The 18,138-nt window shown below is 62.2% G+C and overlaps 3 protein-coding genes across 3 annotated transcripts; 2 read left to right on the forward strand and 1 right to left on the reverse strand.

Moving 5' to 3' along the window:
* The first annotated feature begins 242 nt into the window (after positions 1–242).
* EMIHUDRAFT_422778 (hypothetical protein) lies at positions 243–5,110 on the forward strand. Its single transcript, XM_005756910.1, has 12 exons — positions 243–279; positions 571–609; positions 1,400–1,696; positions 1,782–2,033; positions 2,115–2,168; positions 2,246–2,988; positions 3,057–3,135; positions 3,208–3,321; positions 3,425–3,640; positions 3,711–4,100; positions 4,164–4,229; positions 4,313–5,110. The coding sequence occupies exons 3-12, from the start codon at positions 1,424–1,426 to the stop codon at positions 4,628–4,630; spliced, it is 2,505 nt and encodes an 834-aa protein (XP_005756967.1). The 5' UTR covers positions 243–279; positions 571–609; positions 1,400–1,423; the 3' UTR covers positions 4,631–5,110.
* Positions 5,111–5,127: 17 nt separating this feature from the next.
* EMIHUDRAFT_439159 (hypothetical protein) lies at positions 5,128–8,689 on the reverse strand. Its single transcript, XM_005756911.1, has 9 exons — positions 8,665–8,689; positions 8,609–8,613; positions 6,633–7,024; positions 6,515–6,559; positions 6,308–6,443; positions 6,014–6,237; positions 5,707–5,801; positions 5,216–5,320; positions 5,128–5,177 (listed from the first exon to the last, which is right to left on the reverse strand). The coding sequence occupies exons 3-8, from the start codon at positions 7,020–7,022 to the stop codon at positions 5,242–5,244; spliced, it is 969 nt and encodes a 322-aa protein (XP_005756968.1). The 5' UTR covers positions 7,023–7,024; positions 8,609–8,613; positions 8,665–8,689; the 3' UTR covers positions 5,128–5,177; positions 5,216–5,241.
* A 1,958-nt stretch (positions 8,690–10,647) lies between these two features.
* On the forward strand, positions 10,648–15,341 carry EMIHUDRAFT_107693 (hypothetical protein; the record flags this gene model as incomplete). The annotated part of the gene is made up of 4 exons (XM_005756912.1): positions 10,648–11,037; positions 12,010–12,036; positions 12,484–12,542; positions 15,257–15,341. 4 exons carry the CDS (start codon positions 10,648–10,650, stop codon positions 15,339–15,341), a joined length of 561 nt encoding a protein of 186 aa, XP_005756969.1.
* Positions 15,342–18,138: the final 2,797 nt, after the last annotated feature.

Raw genomic sequence — 18,138 nt, forward strand, 5'->3', positions numbered from 1 at the left:
CGACGCAGCCCGCTCGCTTGCCAATCGCTGCCCGGCTCCAGTCCGAGCGCCGAGGACACGAGAGAGTGTGCCGTTGTCGCGACGCTAACGCCGCGGCGTGCTGCCCGTAGGTGCTTTCTGCCGGCCAACGCCCGCTCGCTCGCTCGCCGCCCGGCTCCAGTCCGAGCGCCGTGGACGCGTGAGAGTGTGTCGGCAGCTATCACGTTGTCGTTGCGACGCTCACGCCGCGGCGTGCTGCCCGTAGGCGCAGCTCTACTCTCTCAGGCTCGAACCTTCCCGGTCAAGTCAAGAAGCCCAGTCTCCTCTCCTGCTGCGGCACGCGGGCGCGTTGATTTCTTTCTGTCTTTTTAGGCGAGGTCGCCCGAGATTGCCCGAGATTTTCTCATATGCCTTCCCGGTCAACAAGCTTGCGTTAGTCCTGCATCGCGCAGCAGACGCTTTGATTTCCTTTTCTGTCTTTTTAGGCGAGGTTGCCCGAGTTTGCCCGAGATTTCCTTCATAGCCCGCATGATCCCTCATAAACAAAGGACATCTTCTTTGACTCTCTTTCACACGGTTGTGATCGCGTAGGCGTGTTCCTTCCGCTGCGCTGCCGCTGCGCGCGCAGAGGTTCCGAGATCAACCCGAGACCCCAGCCGAGACCGACACAGGATTGCGTAAATACGCCCTCACTCATTAACGCGGAACGCTCTCCCGTCTATTAGGGACTAATCACAATTTAGTCACACGTGTCAAGTCTGTGGCAGTTAGCCATTCTCAGTAACAGGGCGCCTATGACTAATTACTATTTAATCATTCATTCTCACTCATTCAAAAGCCGCGGCTGTGGAAAAATGTCATTCAATTTCACTCGTCATTGACAGGTTGCGCTCGTGCGCCTATGACTACTTCCTACTTAATCATTCGTTCTCACCCATTAACAGGGTACACTCTCCACGCACATCTCATGCGCCGATGCCGAGTTACTTAGTCATTCATTTTCACTCGTTCACAAACTTCGGCTGAATGAGTGGTAGTTACTCATTCATGCACTCGTGCCGATGGCTAATTTCTACAGGCACTCATTCTCAGCCGATCACACATGGTACGCCCTCCACGTCTCGTGCGCCTGTGAGTTCTAAGTACCAAGATGGCGCTGGCTGGCCTCTTCAACCTGATCATTGCCTGAGAGCTTCCCCGAGATCATCATAGTACTCAGTCCGCAGTCGTTTATCTGCAGTAATCGACCGTACTAGCGTGAAATCTAATCGACCGTACTCGCGTGATATGCAGTAGTCGATAGTAAGAATGCGCAATCTGCAGAAGTTGGTGCAGCAGCTGCAGCGCTGTACTGGGCGCCTCAATCTTAATAATTCATATTTGATGGTTGCTTTTATGGTTGCTTTTATGTGCTCTGCAGGACGCGCGCCGAGAGAGGCGCTACATGGTCGACTTCAATGAGAGCGAGGGCGAGTCGGCTTTCTTGGTTGTGAGATCAACAAAGGGGGTCTGGTTCGACAACCCCCACGTGTTCCATCGGAGCCTCGCAAAGGTGCCAATCAGCTTTTGTTTCGCGGAGGGGGCCCAGGTTCAGACCGAGCTCGGGCCAACGGCTTCCGTCAAGGTCGGTGGCTACTTCGCTTCCAGTGCGGAGTATGAGGAGTGGTATCAGCGCCGCCGCGCGAGCCTGACGCTGCCGCCTTCGCTCGGAGCTGAGGTGCGCACGCGCACGCCAGGCTCGGCATTGTCCCTGCGGCGTCCCCGTCTCCAAACATTTACATTTACGTTTCTCCCTCACGCAGGCGTGCGGCGTCAACGACGACGTCGTCGTGAAGGAGGAGGCCGTCGCCGGGGAAGCCGCCTCCGACGAGGCCGTCGTCGCCGAGGAGTCCGCCGCCGAGGAGGCGACCACCAAGTCCACCGCCACCGAGGTGTCCGCCAGCGCGGAGGCAGTCGCCGAGGAGGCGCCCGTCGCCGAGGAGGTCGTCGCCGAGGAGGCTGCCAAGGAGGTCGAGAAGCCGGCCAAGACCGTTTCCAACACGCCCGACCCAACGGTGAGCGCGCCGCAGTGTTTTGTCCTGGCACTCCTTGCTTTCCACCCACCCGTATTAATCTCTCTCCCGTGTACCCCGCAGGAGCGGGCCGACCGGTCAATGGTCGTGGAGGACAGCTTCTACGCCTCCAAGCCGGTGTTTCTGACCAGCGTCGAGATCAGCCGATGACTGCCGTTGCTCACGCCGCCCCTCAGGCAATGTGCTGCTGATAGGCCTACACCATCTCTCCGCCGAACGAGCCCCTGGAGCAGGTCTCCTACATGCGGCAGGACGCGAGCGTCGAGTGCGGCACCGACGATCACGAGTCGATCAAGAATCTCGCCGTCGGCTTCATCGTCCTCTGGCCGGTCGGCTCGCTGGTCCTCTTCACGTCGCTCCTCGCCGCCTGCTACAAGCCGCTGCAGGCCAAGTCGCCGAACGCTCTGACGCGGGCCACCGCCTTCCTCCACCGGGAGTACGAGAAGACCTGGTACTGGTGGGAGGCGGTCGAGCTGGCGCGCAAGCTCGTGCTCACGGGCTTCGTGCTGCTGATCCCGGAGAAGAACGCCTTCCTTCGCCTCGTGGTGGCGACCCTCGTCTGCTCGTGCTACGCCGTCGTGCTTGCCGTCGTGCGGCCGTACAAGCGGGTCGAGGACAACGTGCTAGCCGTCGCCACAAGCCTCGCGCTCCTCCTCCTCTTCCTCGGCACCAACTGGACCACCATCTTTCTCGGCATCGAGGAGCGGTACCAGGAAGCCGACCCCGCCGATGTCCTCGGCTTTGGCAAGCTCAATGCGATCGTGGACACGATGATCGGCCTCGTCGTTTTTGCGCTCGTGGTCTTCTTAATCGGTGCCGTCGTCGCCGCCCGTCGCGTCGCCAAGGTCCCCACAGTCCGTCTCGTCTCGACCAAGCAGCCCCCCGAGCTGAGCATCGGGACCGGCATCACGTGGCACCTGTTCCTCTCGCACATCTGGTGCGTCGCGCAGCTAGGGAGGGTGATCAAGCCAGGCCGCATTTTACTCCAACCCCCTAACTATGCAGGTCGACCGGTCAAGACGCCGTCGGAAACATTAAGAGTGAGCTCCAGCTTCTGGTGCCGGGCCTCAAGATCTTTCTCGACGCGCGCACAGGCTCAGCCGCGCTGCTTTAGCTACACACAGCCCTTCTGACGCACCGCGGAGTGTGCGCACAGGTAGATGATCTCAAGGATATTGGGTCGCTGGAGGAGTACATCCAGCACTCGCAAATGATCCTCTTCTTCCTCTCGTGTGGCTACTTCCGCTCCAAGGCGCGCTCTCGCCGCCCTGTCCCGCGCTCGGGATCCTCTGGCTCTCAACGCACCCGAGTCTGCTGCGCCCCTCGACACTGTCTCCCCACGGCTCACCGCCCGCCTGCTTGCGTGCCACCAGAACTGCCTCCGCGAGATCCGCTCGTCGCTCGAGCAGAGCAAGCCGATCGTCCTCGTCCAAGAGGCGGACCCTGCAAAGGGCGGCGCGACGTTGCAGGCGCTGCGCGACGAGTGCCCCGAGGACCTGCAGCCCGACATCTTTGAAAAGGGCTGGGCGCACACCATCTACATGCGAATCCAGGAGTTCCAGCGCGTCTCGCTCAAGACCATCATCGAGGCGCAGCGGGACACAGCCGCAGCCCTCTCGCCCCTCCCGAGACCTCAGCCCCGGCACCCTTGAACCACAGGCGGTGCTCCTCTGCTCGCCAAACTACGTGAACCAGAGCTCCCTCCCGCTCTGCGTGCCGGGCGAGCCCGAGAGCCAGTTGCTCGCCTTTGCCAAGGAGACCATGCTCTGGGCCTCGCCGGCCAATGCGGGCGCACAGGTCTTGGCTGACGAGATTGCCACCACTTTTGCCGGTCTCACGATCTCCACCGCCGATGCTCGGCCGGCCACCGTCACGCACATGCTGCTCTACCTCAACGAGGACAGCTTCAGCGACGAGCGGCTGGCCGAGCAGGTCAAGCAGGCGCGCCAGGACAGGCTGAAGATCGTCATGGCGCACGAGAACGACCCGGACCTCGGCGGCTGCCAGTTCTCGAGGTTTTTCGAAGTCACCCCGCAGGAGCGGGCTGGGGTTGGGTCATGATGCACTCGATCTAGGCGCTTAATCGCCCCCCCCCATACGCGTGCCCTTCAGGAGCTCATCGCCGACGGACTCTACAAGGACCTCGCGCGCCCGTGCTTCCCGGGGCGCCACCACCCGGTGCGCGCTTTGTCTCTCTCCACATCTCGCCTTGGCCCTTGCGCACCGGCGGGACTCACCAGCCAGGGCGTTTCGTTCTGCAGGTGTCGCTCGCGCTTCTGGCAAAGGACCTCGGCGCGACTCCCGCTCGGTCGCGGGCGGAGCTCCTCGTCTCGGGCAGCATCGCCGAAGCAGGGGACCTCATTTCCGGTGGCATTGGCGAGGGCAGCACCAGCGTCGCAAGCGTGAGCCGCCTCTCGGCCAGCATCGCCGAGCACGCCAGCCGGCTCTTCCTCAAGATCAGCCGCCGCAGCTCTGCGACGGCAACCACCGCGGGCGACGGCTCTGGAGGCGAGGCGACGGTCTCGGTGGACTCGGTGGAGCCGGCGGCCTCGGCGGAGGCGGCGCAGGAGCATGTCTGACTTTGGCGGCCGCACTCACGGCAGACGCCACAGCACACAGACGCCATCTCTTGAGCAATTCACATGAGCATGAGCAGGGGCGCCAGCGACCCGCCGGGGAGGAGGGGTGGGAGGCGTTTGTGGGAGGCGTTTGCCGCGTCGGCGATCCCCACGGGACGGGGTCCATATCCGCCGCACACTCTCGCAGTGATGGGGGCCTTCGCGCAGCGGTGTGCTGCGCGGCGCGCCTTCCTTCTCTAGAGCGGAGAGGCGTAGTGTGGGGGAAGGAGTTAGGGAGGGGGATGATGCACAGCGAGGCGCCGTGGCCGTAGTTGCCTGCGAGGCGTCTCTCTCGCGCGCGCCGGCCAGCTGGCGGGCGGCCAGCGCTGGGGTCCTAGATTGGGAAGGGTTGAGGCAGAGGGGAGACGAAGAGGGTGCTGCGTGCGCACACCGCGCGTCGTTGCATGTGTGTACTTGAGCGTGCCCCGCGGGAGGTCTCCCACACCTTTTTCGAAAAAGAATTTCAAGAAAAGAAATTTCTGGTGGGTCCGTTGGCCTCTTTGTAGGGAAGAATTTTTCTCGACTATGGTACCCGAGGCGTGCTGTCAGAGGGGTCTGTATCGGTGTATCCGTCACATGCCCGGAAAGTGCTCCAGCAGCGCCGCGGTCAGGCAGCTCGCCCACAGCTCGTGCCCCTTTCGATTGGGGTGCCTGCGGTGGTGAAGCACCGAAGGTCAGGGCGTGAACAGCAAGAGCAACAACACGGTCTCGTGCCGTGAGTTCGCTCCGTGCAAATACGAGGCCTGCGCAGAGAGCGAGGAGAGCGGAATACAGCGGAATACGGCGGAAACAGAGCTGAATACGGCGGTTACGCGGAATACGGCAATGCGGTAGAATACGGCGAAACACAGCTAAAGAGACTGTCCCTCCCTCAAGCCGTGCACGCGTTCCGTCGTCCGCCATCTAGTAGACGCGGAGTTGCGAGGAACGCCCCCCCCCCCCCCCCCTCTGCCCCACCACCTCGTGTGCGCGGAGAAGTTTCCCTTCCCTCCCCTTCCCTTCCCTGCCATCTCGGTTCGACATCTAGGCTGGGGCGCAGCGAGTCTGGCATCAGCTCGCGCTGCACGTCGTGCTCCCCGCGCCGAAACGGGCCGCCGCAATCGACGAACCCGACGCGGCGCGCCGCGTCCGCCTGGAGACACCAAGACAGTATGGGCGAAAAGTAAAAGAAGAAATCGCGCGGCCGCGGCCAGAGACGCGTCCGCCTGCAGCGGGACGGAACGGTGGGCGAAATAAAAGACACGGCGCGTCCCGATGCGGCGAGGCGCGTCCGCCTGCAGTGAAGAAGAACTATGGTGCGAAAAAAGAAATACCGGGCGTCCCGACGCGGCGGAAAGTGTCCGCCTCCGCCCACGATCGAAGGCCAGCGTTGACCTTGGTGATCAACGGGGAGAAGGAGCGGACCGGGCTTCCGTCGGCAGCGCTGCCAACGACTGGCGCCGCCTTCTTGCGCTTGTTTCCGTCGCCGCGCGGCAGCAGCGCGTTCAGCAGCACCCTGCCCTGTGTTTGGTTGAGGAGGGTGCCCGCGACGGCGACCACGCCCGCGACCGTCTCTTCGGGCGTGTGGCCTGTAGGAGAAGAAAGACACGTGGGCGGAAAAGAAAGTGCGCTCGCGGCCACCTCCTCGGAGTGTGTGGCCGCGGCCGAGGTTGTTTGTTCCGATGAGCACCACAAACGCCAGCTGCGGGTCCGACGCCATCGCCGGACTCAGCTCGCCGTCGGCCAGCCGCCTAGACACTTCCGAGACAGTTCCCACACACTTCCGACACACTTCCTAGCTCGCCGTCGGCCAGCCGCCTAGACACTTCCGAGACACTTCCCACACACTTCCGACACACTTCCTAGCTCGCCGTCGGCCAGCCGCCAGAGCAGGTGCTGGGTGTGGTCCGCCTACGAACGGATAGCTCATTCAGCGCCACCTGGTCAGAGGATATGAAGAGGAGGTGGCTGGGTGCTGGTCCGCCGCGATGCCGAGGACAGTCGGCTGCGGCCACCGCGCGCCCAGCGTCGCTTGCAGCACCCCCGGCACGCCCTGGCACCGGCCGAGCTTGCGGCACAGACCCGTGCCGCGCCAGCTCTCGGTGATGCTGTCGCCGAGCAGAGCGATCTGTGGCCGGCCCGTCGCCCGGTACGCGCGCGCATCGTTGACCAGCGTCGCGTGGCACCGCTCCCAAGGGCCCATGAACTCGTTGTGCGGAACCAGTCGAGTCGACCACGCCGTCCGAAGGACAGGAGCGTCCGCCGGCTCCGGAGGCACGCCGCCGCGGTGGTGCTTGGACCGGCGAGCCTTTGCGCGGCTCTTCTGGGCGTGCGCCTTCTGGTGCATCAAGTCCTCGAGCGCGTCGGTCGGCATTTTTGTATTACCCAAAAGCTAGGCTACACAACGCCCTCTATGTTGGGTCAAGGCGGGCGCCTAGAAGAAAGCGCCGCCCCCCGAGGGGGAATCCCACCCGTACCGAGCCCCCGTCGAAGAGCGCGTCGAAAGCGTCGTCGCCTTCGTCGTACTCCTCCGCGTCAAAGCACCGGACCGGCTCCCCCCGGCCGTGCTCCCTTGCCCAGCGCATCTGCCGAACATGCGCACGCTGCTCCTCGCGCGCCCTCTCCTCCGCGGCGCGCGGCGTCCACCCGGTGGACGCCAACAGCGACTCGAGCGTCGCGCGATAAATCGCCTCGCCTTCCTCGCGTGATACCACCTCGCCCGCCTCCTTCGCCACCGCCTTCTTCCCACGCCGCGATAGCTTCTCGCCGCCCTGGCTCGCCAGCGCCGGCGATGCCGTGGCGCGCCCACCGCGCCCGCGCGCCCGCGCCTGAAAGGTAGCCCTGCCGTGCCCGACGTCCCCCCGCGCCCGAAGGATGACCCGCGCCTCCTCCTCCGTCACGGGCGTCTCGCGACCCCCTCGCGCCTGGAGGATAGCCCGGGCCTCCTCGTCCGTCACGGGCATCTGCGTCCTGTGCTGCAGGGCAATCCTCAGCGCCCGGACGCGCTTGTCCTCCTCGGCCGTGGCCGCCGCGCTCGCCTCCGCCGCCCCAGAGCCCCCTCCTGCCACCGCATCCTCCGCGTCCGCGCCGCTGTAAGTAGAATCCGAAGCTCCGGCGGACGCAGCAAGTGGCTGCGAACTGTGCCCGGTGTCGGTATGGCGCGTCGCTGAAGGATCGGCAACAATTAGGGTCTTCGGAGCGCGGCGGCCCGCCTCGGCGGCGGCAGCGGCGCCCTCCACCTCCTCCTCCCCCCCCGCGGCGGCAATCGTCCCATCGCCGCTAGCCGGCAGCGCGGGCGCCACGGGGTCCATATAGGCCCCCGGGGCGCCGCCTCCGGTTCCGCCTTCCGCGGCCTGCGCACTGCAGGCGCCGCTGTCCGCCTCTTTGGGGCGCGCGCCGCCGCGGCCCTCGCCGCCAGCCGCGGCCCCGCCGCCGTGCTCCTCGCCAGCGGAGCCACTCCCAGCTCCGCCGCGGGGGCCGCTTGCGGCAATCGCATGCCCGTCTGCGGCACGCGCGGCACCCTCGGCAGCGTCCGTACCGCCGCCGCCGCCAGCGCGCTCGCCAGCAGCACCATCGCCGCCGGCCATCGCGCTGCCGCCCGCCTGCGCGCCAGTCGCAGCCCCAAGCGGGGGCTCGACCAGAGACAGGGAGGCAAAGGATGACAAAGCCGCCTCAGCCGCGTCGCAGCTGTTCAGGGCCGGCAGGCAGCGGCACAGCTGACGTTGCACGGTCTTGCCGAGGCCGAGCCCCTCGAGGCCGTCCTCGGCGACCGCCTCGAGCAGCGCCGCGACGTTGCCGACGTCCTGGGCCAGCAGCTGCGGCACCACCTTACCGGAGACGAGCGCAGAAACGCGCGCCCGCTCCAGGAGGGCCGCGATATCCTCGTCGAGATCGATGGACGGCCGCGAGGCCGCCATCACCGTGGCGCCCGGCCGCGCGGCCCCGGGCTGCGGGTCTGTGCTCGCCGGCGGCGGTGGAGCGAGAGGGAGCGAGCAGTGTTGGGCGCCACGGCGCACTGAGAGGGCCCTTAGGCGCCATATACCCGGAATCCTATTGCAATAAGAGGGATGCGAGTGTGTGACGCCGCGCGAGCGACGCCGTCCGAGATCGCCCGAGATAGCGCGGCGCGGCCCCGAGATCGCCCGAGATAGCGCGAGATCGCCCGAAATTGCGCGGCGCGGCCCGAGGCGAGGTGGATGGGTTGGGAGCAAGGGGGCGGAAGTGGCCAGTGCGGTAGATGCTAGATCGGTCAGTCGGGGCGCAAGAGGTGGCCTGTGAGCCATCCGGCTTACATTTACCCTGCGTTGTTGAGCCAGGACTCAACATACTCGTTCTGTTGCCGTCCCAAACTGTCACTCCCCTTTCTCCCGGCCGGGGTGGGGCGCGCGCGGGGGGGCGGCGGGTGTGCGGGATGTCTGTGGGCCCGAGAGCGATATGCCATGTCCGCCTTGCGTTTGTTTCATAACATCGAAGGCTAAGCTCAAAATAACAAGGTCTGTCCCGTACCATGCGGAACCGACCCTCGCTATCCAGTGCTCAAGAGGGACTGCTCGACCCCCCCCCGGATCATGCTGAACAAGCTCCTCTTGTAGCTCGATCGGTCACACCGCCATCGCCGTCGGGGAGAGGGGGGACGACACTGCTTCGGCAGCGTGCACCTCGATCCTGTCCAGCCAACTGAGCCCAGGATTAGCCAAGCTGGCCCTAGAGCCAAAACACGTGATTCACCTCTAGAGCTCGCTCTCGCCTCCTCGGAGCCTCAGCCAAAATCTGTCGCTCCAGCGCCGTCGTCCGGGCCCACGACCGGCTCGCCATCTCGATTTCCACTCGCCCGATGCGCTCGGTCTCTGCTGACGGCTGCCGCAAGAGCGGCTGGCTCACGACAGCGTCTTGCCGGTTGTCGGATGGGAGAGTACAGGACGTCTGGAGTGTAACTGTGTACGTGAGATCGGTCTTGGTAACAAGCACAGTCGGTCTATCGAAGCGATGCACTCGTTTCCGTTGCCCTTCGAGCTTGACACACAGAGCTCAGCGCGCCCCGCAAAACAGGAAGAGCCATCCGGCAAGAAGATCTCGATAGGGAGCGAGAACCGTTAGAGGTGCTCCGAGAGGTATCAAGACTCCGTCATGACGCGGTAAGATCACTCCAAAAATGACCGCGCAGATGTCGGATCTCGTTGAGATATCTTGCAAAATCTGCTCTTCCCGAGCCGGCAGCACGCAGAGAGTCGCAGAAAGGCTACGAGTGCTCGACGAGTTTTGAGACCTGCGCGGTCAAACCTGGGGGGAACTGGCCGCACCAGGACGGACGTCCGAAACCTGCGTGAGCACCTTCGACGATTCTCGCTCCCTATCGAGCTCTTCTTGCCGGACGGCTCTTCCTGTGTGTGCCGGCACAGAGCTCCGTGCAAGCCGTCCAGCGTGACGTGACGAGTATATCGCTTCGACGGATCGACCGTGCTTGTTATCAAGACTGATATGACGTACACAGTGACACATCAGACGACACATATTCTCTCACCCGGCGGGCCGCAAAACGCTCTCGACAAGAGAGCCACACAAAGCCACCCGCACGGCAAGCCGCTCGTCGGACAGGCGTGCTCGATCGATGTCGGAGAGCCAAGGACAAGCCCGGAGGGCAGCCACGCAGAGTGGCGCCACTTCTCGAGCGTCGGCTTGCGCCGGAGCGCCGCAGCCAACCGTGCAGCGAGCGAGTCGGACAGACCCCGCTAATCCGCCTCCAGGGTTGACTGGACCGTGTTTGTTATGACCCCCCCCGATGAACACGCCAGTGAGGGTGGGCGAGACGATCGAGGGGTCCCGTACCATGCGGAATCGGCCCTATCCGGTGCTCAAGTGCTCAAGTGCTCAAGTGCTCAAGGTCTGTGAAATCTGTATCTGATACGGTGAAATTGTGCGCGAAACAAGCCGCCGCCGCAAGGGTCGCTCGTGCACTGCCGCGGCGGGTGGGTGGCTCGCCCCTTGGCTTGGTGGCGGCCATGCCTCTCAAGAAGCCGAACCTGCGGCCGCTCGCCATGTCGCTCGAGCGGCAAAACTCGGTGCAGATGTCGGACACCGGCTCGCTCGCGCTCGACAACTTTGTGATCGGCCGCAACGGGATCACGCAATCGCCGCTGCAGCTCGGAGAGCACGACCCGCACCTACGGCTGCAGGACCTCGTGATGCAGCGCCAGCTGGGCCGGGGCATGTCCTCAAAGGTGTACCTGATGGTTCACCGACCGACCGGCAAGCCGGTCGCCGTCAAAGTGCTGCAGTCCAACGCGGAGCAGGACCGCGAGAGCCGCCAGATGGTGCTCAACGAGGTGCGCACCGTCTTCGCCGCCCGGTCCGACCACCTCGTCGCATTCTACGACGCCTTTCACCACGAGGTGTACCGATACCTTCCGAGACACCTCCGAGACACCTCCGAGACACCTCCGAGACACCTCCGAGACACCTCCGAGACACCTCCGAGACACCTCCGAGACACCTCCGAGACACCTCCGAGACACCTCCGAGACACCCCCGAGACACCCCCGAGACATCTCCGAGACACTTTCGAGACACTTCCGCCACGAGGTGTCCCGATTCTGCAACGGCAAACCCTCTCTCTCCCTCCCTCCCTCCCTCCCTCTCTCTCCCTCCCTCCCTCCCTCCCTCCCTGTCCGCACGCACGTTTTTCTTTTTTTAGGGCTGCCTGCACCTCGTTCTCGAGTACTGCGACATGGGCCCGCGCGCCTAGAAGAACAACCACGAGATTGCACGAGATTGCACGAGATTGCGCGAGATTGCACGAGATTGCGCGCCTAACACACTGCGCCGCACGCGTGATCCTACTAGGAGCAGTAGGAGACCACTCTACACTCCCCGCATCCCCGCCCCCTCCCGCCGGCGCACCCACAACGCAGGCTCTCTCGAGGGGCTGTACGAGACGCTGCAGCGGCCGGGCGCTCCTCGGATGAGCGAGCCGGTGCCCATACCCCCACGGTACCCGAACCCCTCCCCTAGCTCTCTCTCTTCTCTCAGCATCTCTAGAGCTCGCTCCCCTCCCCTACCCCCACGGTACCCGCGCGCCTCGGAGGAGCGAGCCGGTGCATCTCCCCATATCTCCCCATATCTCCCCATATCTCCCTATTTCTCCCCATATCTCCCCACATCTCCCCACATCTCCCCACATCTCCCATATCTCCGCATATCTCCCCGTATCTCCCCGCATCTCCCCATATCTCCCCACATCTCCCATATCTCCCCATATCTCCCCGTATCTCCCTACATCTCCCCACATCTCCCCATATCTCCCCACATCTCCCATATCTCCCCATATCTCCCCGTATCTCCCCACATCTCCCCATATCTCCCAGGTGCTGGCGGCGCTGCTGTTTCAGCTGGTGCAAGGGCTGACCTACCTGCACAAGGCGCGATCTGGCCGAGATCTGGCCGAGATCTGGCCGAGATCTGGCCGAGATCTGGCCGAGATCTGGCCGAGATCTGGACGAGATCTGGACGAGATCTGGACGAGATCTGGCCGAGATCTGGACGAGATCTGGACGAGATCTGGCCGAGATCTGGACGAGATCTGGACGAGATCTGGCCGAGATCTGGACGAGATCTGGCCGAGATCTGGCCGAGATCTGGCCGAGATCTGGACGAGATCTGGCCGAGATCTGGCCGAGATCTGGCCGAGATCTGGACGGGATCTGGCCGAGATCTGGCCGAGATCTGGACGAGATCTGGCCGAGATCTGGACGGGATGGACGGCCATTTCTTCAACGGACGGAGTGGGAGAGGCGCGCTGCGCACTCTTCAGTACTCACTGTCGGCAACGGATGGGCCAGGAGAAGCGCGCGGTGCACCGCGACCTCAAGCCGGCCAACGTGCTGCTGACCTCGTCCGGGTGACACCTCCTAGACACTTCCTAGACACTTCCCAGGCAGTTCCTAGACACCTCCTAGACACTTCCTAGACACTTCCCAGGCACTTCCTAGACACTTCCTAGCCGGCCAACGTGCTGCTGACCTCGTCCGGGTGACACCTCCTAGACACTTCCTAGACACTTCCTAGACACTTCCCAGGCAGTTCCTAGACACTTCCTAGCCGGCCAACGTGCTGCTGACCTCGTCCGGGTGACACCTCCTAGACACTTCCTAGACACTTCCCAGGCAGTTCCTAGACACCTCCTAGACACTTCCTAGACACTTCCCAGGCACTTCCTAGACACTTCCTAGCCGGCCAACGTGCTGCTGACCTCGTCCGGGTGACACCTCCTAGACACTTCCTAGACACTTCCTAGACACTTCCCAGGCAGTTCCTAGACACTTCCTAGCCGGCCAACGTGCTGCTGACCTCGTCCGGGTGACACTTCCTAGACACTTCCTAGACACTTCCCAGGCAGTTCCTAGACACTTCCTAGCCGGCCAACGTGCTGCTGACCTCGTCCGGGTGACACTTCCGAGACACTTCCTAGACACTTCCCAGACACTTCCTAGACACTTCCTAGACACTTCCTAGACACTTCCTAGACACTTCCCAGGCAGTTCCTAGACACTTCCTAGCCGGCCAACGTGCTGCTGACCTCGTCCGGGTGACACCTCCTAGACACCTCCTAGACACTTCCCAGGCAGTTCCTAGACACTTCCTAGCCGGCCAACGTGCTGCTGACCTCGTCCGGGTGACACTTCCGAGACACTTCCTAGACACTTCCCAGGCAGTTCCTAGACACTTCCTAGCCGGCCAACGTGCTGCTGACCTCGTCCGGGTGACACTTCCGAGACACTTCCTAGACACTTCCCAGGCAGTTCCTAGACACTTCCTAGCCGGCCAACGTGCTGCTGACCTCGTCCGGGTGACACCTCCTAGACACTTCCTAGACACTTCCCAGGCAGTTCCTAGACACTTCCTAGCCGGCCAACGTGCTGCTGACCTCGTCCGGGTGACACTTCCCAGACACTTCCTAGACACTTCCTAGACACTTCCCAGACACTTCCTAGGCACTTCCGAGGCACTTCCTAGACACCTCCTAGACACCTCCTAGACACTTCCTAGACACTTCCTAGACACTTCCTAGGCACTTCCTAGACACTTCCTAGACACTTCCTAGGCACTTCCTAGACACTCCCTAGACACTTCCTAGACACTTCCCAGGCAGTTCCTAGCCACTTCCTAGGCAGTTCCTAGACACTTCTTAGACACTTCTTAGACACTTCCTAGACACTTCCTAGACACTTCCCAGGCAGTTCCTAGACAGTTCCTAGCCGGCCAACGTGCTGCTGACCTCGTCCGGGTGACACTTCCGAGACACTTCCTAGACACTTCCCAGGCAGTTCCTAGACACTTCCTAGCCGGCCAACGTGCTGCTGACCTCGTCCGGGTGACACTTCCTAGACACTTCCTAGACACTTCCCAGGCAGTTCCTAGACACTTCCTAGCCGGCCAACGTGCTGCTGACCTCGTCCGGGTGACACTTCCTAGACACTTCCTAGACACTTCCCAGGCAGTTCCTAGACACTTCCTAGCCGGCCAACGTGCTGCTGACCTCGTCCGGGTGACACTTCCGAGACACTTCTTAGACACTTCTTAGACACTTCCTAGACACTTCCTAGGCACTTCCTAGACACTTCCCAGGCAGTTCCTAGACACTTCCTAGCCGGCCAACGTGCTGCTGACCTCGTCCGGGTGACACCTCCTAGACACTTCCTAGACACTTCCCAGACACTTCCTAGGCACTTCCTAGCCACTTCTTAGACACTTCTTAGACACTTCCTAGACACTTCCTAGACACTTCCTAGACACTTCCTAGACACTTCTTAGACACTTCTTAGACACTTCCTAGACACTTCCTAGACACTTCCCAGGCAGTTCCTAGACACTTCCTAGCCGGCCAACGTGCTGCTGACCTCGTCCGGGTGACACTTCCTAGACACTTCCTAGACACGTCCCAGGCAGTTCCTAGACACTTCCTAGACACTTCCTAGACACCTCCTAGACACCTCCTAGACACTTCCTAGACACTTCCCAGGCAGTTCCTAGACACTTCCTAGCCGGCCAACGTGCTGCTGACCTCGTCCGGGTGACACTTCCTAGACACTTCCTAGGCAGTTCCCAGGCAGTTCCCAGACACTTCCTAGCCGGCCAACGTGCTGCTGACCTCGTCCGGGTGACACTTCCTAGACACTTCCTAGACACTTCCCAGGCAGTTCCTAGACACTTCCTAGCCGGCCAACGTGCTGCTGACCTCGTCCGGGTGACACTTCCTAGACACTTCCTAGGCACTTCCCAGGCAGTTCCTAGACACTTCCTAGCCGGCCAACGTGCTGCTGACCTCGTCCGGGTTCGTCAAAGCTAGACCCACCCCCCCCTCCGGAGATCTAGGGAGATCGCACCGGACGGCGTACGACATGCGCGGGAGATATAGGGGAGATATAGGGGAGATATGGGGGAGATTTAGGGAGATCGCACCAGATATAGACGGGTAGAAGAGACGGCGAACGACCTACTAACGACTCGTCTTTGGATGCGTCGATTTCTTTTTCCCCGTCCAGGTTCGTCAAGCTCTCTCTGCATCTCCCTGTATCTCCCTATATCTCCCTATATCTCCCCCATATCTCCCAGGTTCGTCAAGCTCTCCGACTTTGGCATCTCGCGCGAGCTCGACGCGACACACGCGATGGCGGCGACGTACTGCGGCGAGATCTAGTCGAGATCTAGCCGAGACACAGCGAGAGACAGCCGACGCGACACACGCGATGGCGGCGACATACGGCACCGCCGCCCACACGCCGCGGGGGGGTCTATGCAGCCATCCTGCAAGAACGAAAGAAAACGGACAACCCCCTGCCACCGCGCCCCACACGGGATTCTTTTTCTTTTTTCCAGGCACCGCCGCCTACATGTCTCCCGAGCGGTCTGCCACCGCACCAGCCACGGAGCCTGAGCCCACGCTGGGTTCGGCTACTCTGGAGGTATGGGACTAGGCTCGTCGACGGCGGCGTGTACGGTTTCCCTTCTGATGTTTGGTCGGTTGGGTTGATTGGCCTTGAGGGGGCGAGAGAGAGCCGAGAGAGAGCCGAGAGAGAGCCGAGAGAGAGCCGAGAGAGAAAAGAGAGAGAGAAAGAGAGAGACAGAGACAGAGAGACAGAGACAGAGAGACCCTGACCCTCACCCTGACCCTGACCCTGACCCTGACCCTCACCCTCACCCTCACCCTCACCCTCACCCTCACCCTCACCCTCACCCTCACCCTCACCCTCACCCTCACCCTCACCCTCACCCTCACCCTCACCCTCACCCTCACCCTCACCCTCACCCTCACCGTCACCCTCACCCTCACCCTCACCCTCACCCTCACCCTCACCGCAGGTCCTCGGCCGCTACCCGTACCCGCACTACACGTCGCACTTTGACCTCGTCAACACGGTCAACCTTCCTAGACACTTCCCAGACACTTCCTAGCCACTTCCTAGACACTTTGACCTCGTCAACACGGTCAACCTTCCTAGACACTTCCCAGACACTTCCTAGCCACTTCCTAGACACTTTGACCTCGTCAACACGGTCAACCTTCCTAGACACTTCCTAGACACTTCCTAGCCACTTCCTAGACACTTTGACCTCGTCGACACGGTCAACCTTCCTAGACACTTCCTAGACACTTCCTAGCCACTTCCTAGACACTTTGACCTCGTCAACACGGTCAACCTTCCTAGACACTTCCCAGACACTTCCTAGCCACTTCCTAGCCACTTTGACCTCGTCAACACGGTCAACCTTCCTAGACACTTCCTAGACACTTCCTAGCCACTTCCTAGACACTTTGACCTCGCCAACACGGTCAACCTTCCTAGACACTTCCCAGACACTTCCTAGCCACTTCCTAGACACTTCCTGGACACTTCCTAGACACTTCCTAGACACTTTGACCTCGTCAACACGGTCGCCAGCAAGCCCCCGGCCCCACGCCCTGATGAATCAACCACACGCTCAATGACTCCGCTCGGCCCTCATTCATGAACCGCTCGCTCAACCCATCAACCAGCTCGGCCCTCTTAGGTCGTCAACGGGCCTCCGCCCACGGCGCGCCCAGAGCTGCAGCAGGTCCTCGCCCCCCCGAGCTCTGACTAGCTAAATATTTAGTTCATTATTGAGATCTCAACTAATGACATATCGCCTAGAGCTGCAGCAGGTCCTCCCCCCCCCCGAGCTGTGACTAGATAAATATTTAGTTCATTATTGATTACTCAACTAATGACATATCGCCCAGAGCTGCAGCAGGTCCTCCCCCCCCCCCGAGCTCTGACTAGATAAATATTTAGTTCATTATTGAGATCTCAACTAATGACAGATCGCCCAGAGCTGCAGCAGGTCCCCCCCCCCCCCAGCTGTGACTAGTTTTAATTAAGTAAGGAATTAAATCGCCCAGAGCTGCAGCAGGTCCTCTCGCCCCCCCCGAGCTGTGACTAGATAAATATTTAGTTCATTATTGATTACTCGACTAATGACATATCGCCCAGAGCTGCAGCAGGTCCCCCCCCCCCGAGCTGTGACGATAAATATTTAGTTCATTATTGATTACTCAACTAATGACATGTCGCTCAGAGCTGCAGCAGGTCCTCTCCCCCCCGAGCTGTGGCGATTAATTAATTAACAGCTTAGTTAACCACTCTCGAGGAGGCAGTGAGTGAGTCAAGTCATCACTGGCCAGGCTCTCTCCTCGGAGCTGTGGCAGCTGCTGCACGCGATGATGGCGACGCGACCCCGCGGCTAGCCGGAAAAAAGAAAACGGCGGCGGCCCAACAGGACGAGGGCTGTGAATAGGCGCGCGACCCCGCGGCGCGGCCGGACGTGTATGCGATTGCGCGATCGCCGTTCATGCTGCGCTCGATGAGCCAACCGGTGCGTGGCCGAGAGGTGGCAGAGGGGTGGCCGAGGGGTGGCAGAGAGGTGGCAGAGGGGAGGCCGAGGGGTGGCAGAGAGGTGGCAGAGGGGAGGCAGAGCGGAGGCAGAGAGGAGGCAGAGAGGAGGCAGAGAGGAGGCAGAGAGGAGGCAGAGAGGAGGCAGAGAGGTGGCAGAGGGGAGGCCGGGAGAGGGCCGAGGGGTGGCCGGGAGATGGCCGAGAGATGGCCGGGAGATGGCCGGGAGATGGCCTGGAGATGGCCGGGAGATGGCCGGGAGTGTGCCAAGAGAGAGCCCACTTTGCTTAGGTCGACTTCGCTGCCTGGCTCCGCGCGGTCGCCTCGCGCGCCGCGTCAGCGTCTCCGCCGCCCGCCGCCGCCGGCTCCGCCGCCGCAGGCAGCGGGGCACGGGCCTTGCCCGACTCGGCCGAGAAGTGTCTCGGAAGTGTCTCGGAAGTGTCTCGGTAGGTAGCGGGGCACAGGCCTTGCCCGACTCGGCCGAGATCTAGGCCGAGGGCGGGTGTAGCCGCGCGGGCGGGCTCGTGGTGACAGCCTCTCGTGGCACCACCTCTCTTCGCTGTGATGGCCCGGACTCGAGCCCCC

This window comes from Emiliania huxleyi (assembly GCF_000372725.1).
Source record: "Emiliania huxleyi CCMP1516 unplaced genomic scaffold EMIHUscaffold_94, whole genome shotgun sequence".
NCBI lineage: Eukaryota > Haptophyta > Isochrysidales > Noelaerhabdaceae > Emiliania > Emiliania huxleyi.

Coding starts and splice junctions, on each gene's coding strand:
- EMIHUDRAFT_422778 (XM_005756910.1), top strand. CDS start 1,424: ATGGTCGACTTCAATGAGAGCGAGGGCGAGTCGGCTTTCTTGGTTGTG. Junction 3,136..3,207: donor GCCTCAAGATCTTTCTCGAC/GCGCGCACAGGC, acceptor GTGTGCGCACAG/GTAGATGATCTCAAGGATAT. Junction 3,322..3,424: donor AGGCGCGCTCTCGCCGCCCT/GTCCCGCGCTCG, acceptor GCGTGCCACCAG/AACTGCCTCCGCGAGATCCG.
- EMIHUDRAFT_439159 (XM_005756911.1), bottom strand. CDS start 7,022: ATGCCGACCGACGCGCTCGAGGACTTGATGCACCAGAAGGCGCACGCC. Junction 6,560..6,632: donor CGACTGTCCTCGGCATCGCG/GCGGACCAGCAC, acceptor ATCCGTTCGTAG/GCGGACCACACCCAGCACCT. Junction 6,238..6,307: donor AACAAACAACCTCGGCCGCG/GCCACACACTCC, acceptor CTTCTCCTACAG/GCCACACGCCCGAAGAGACG.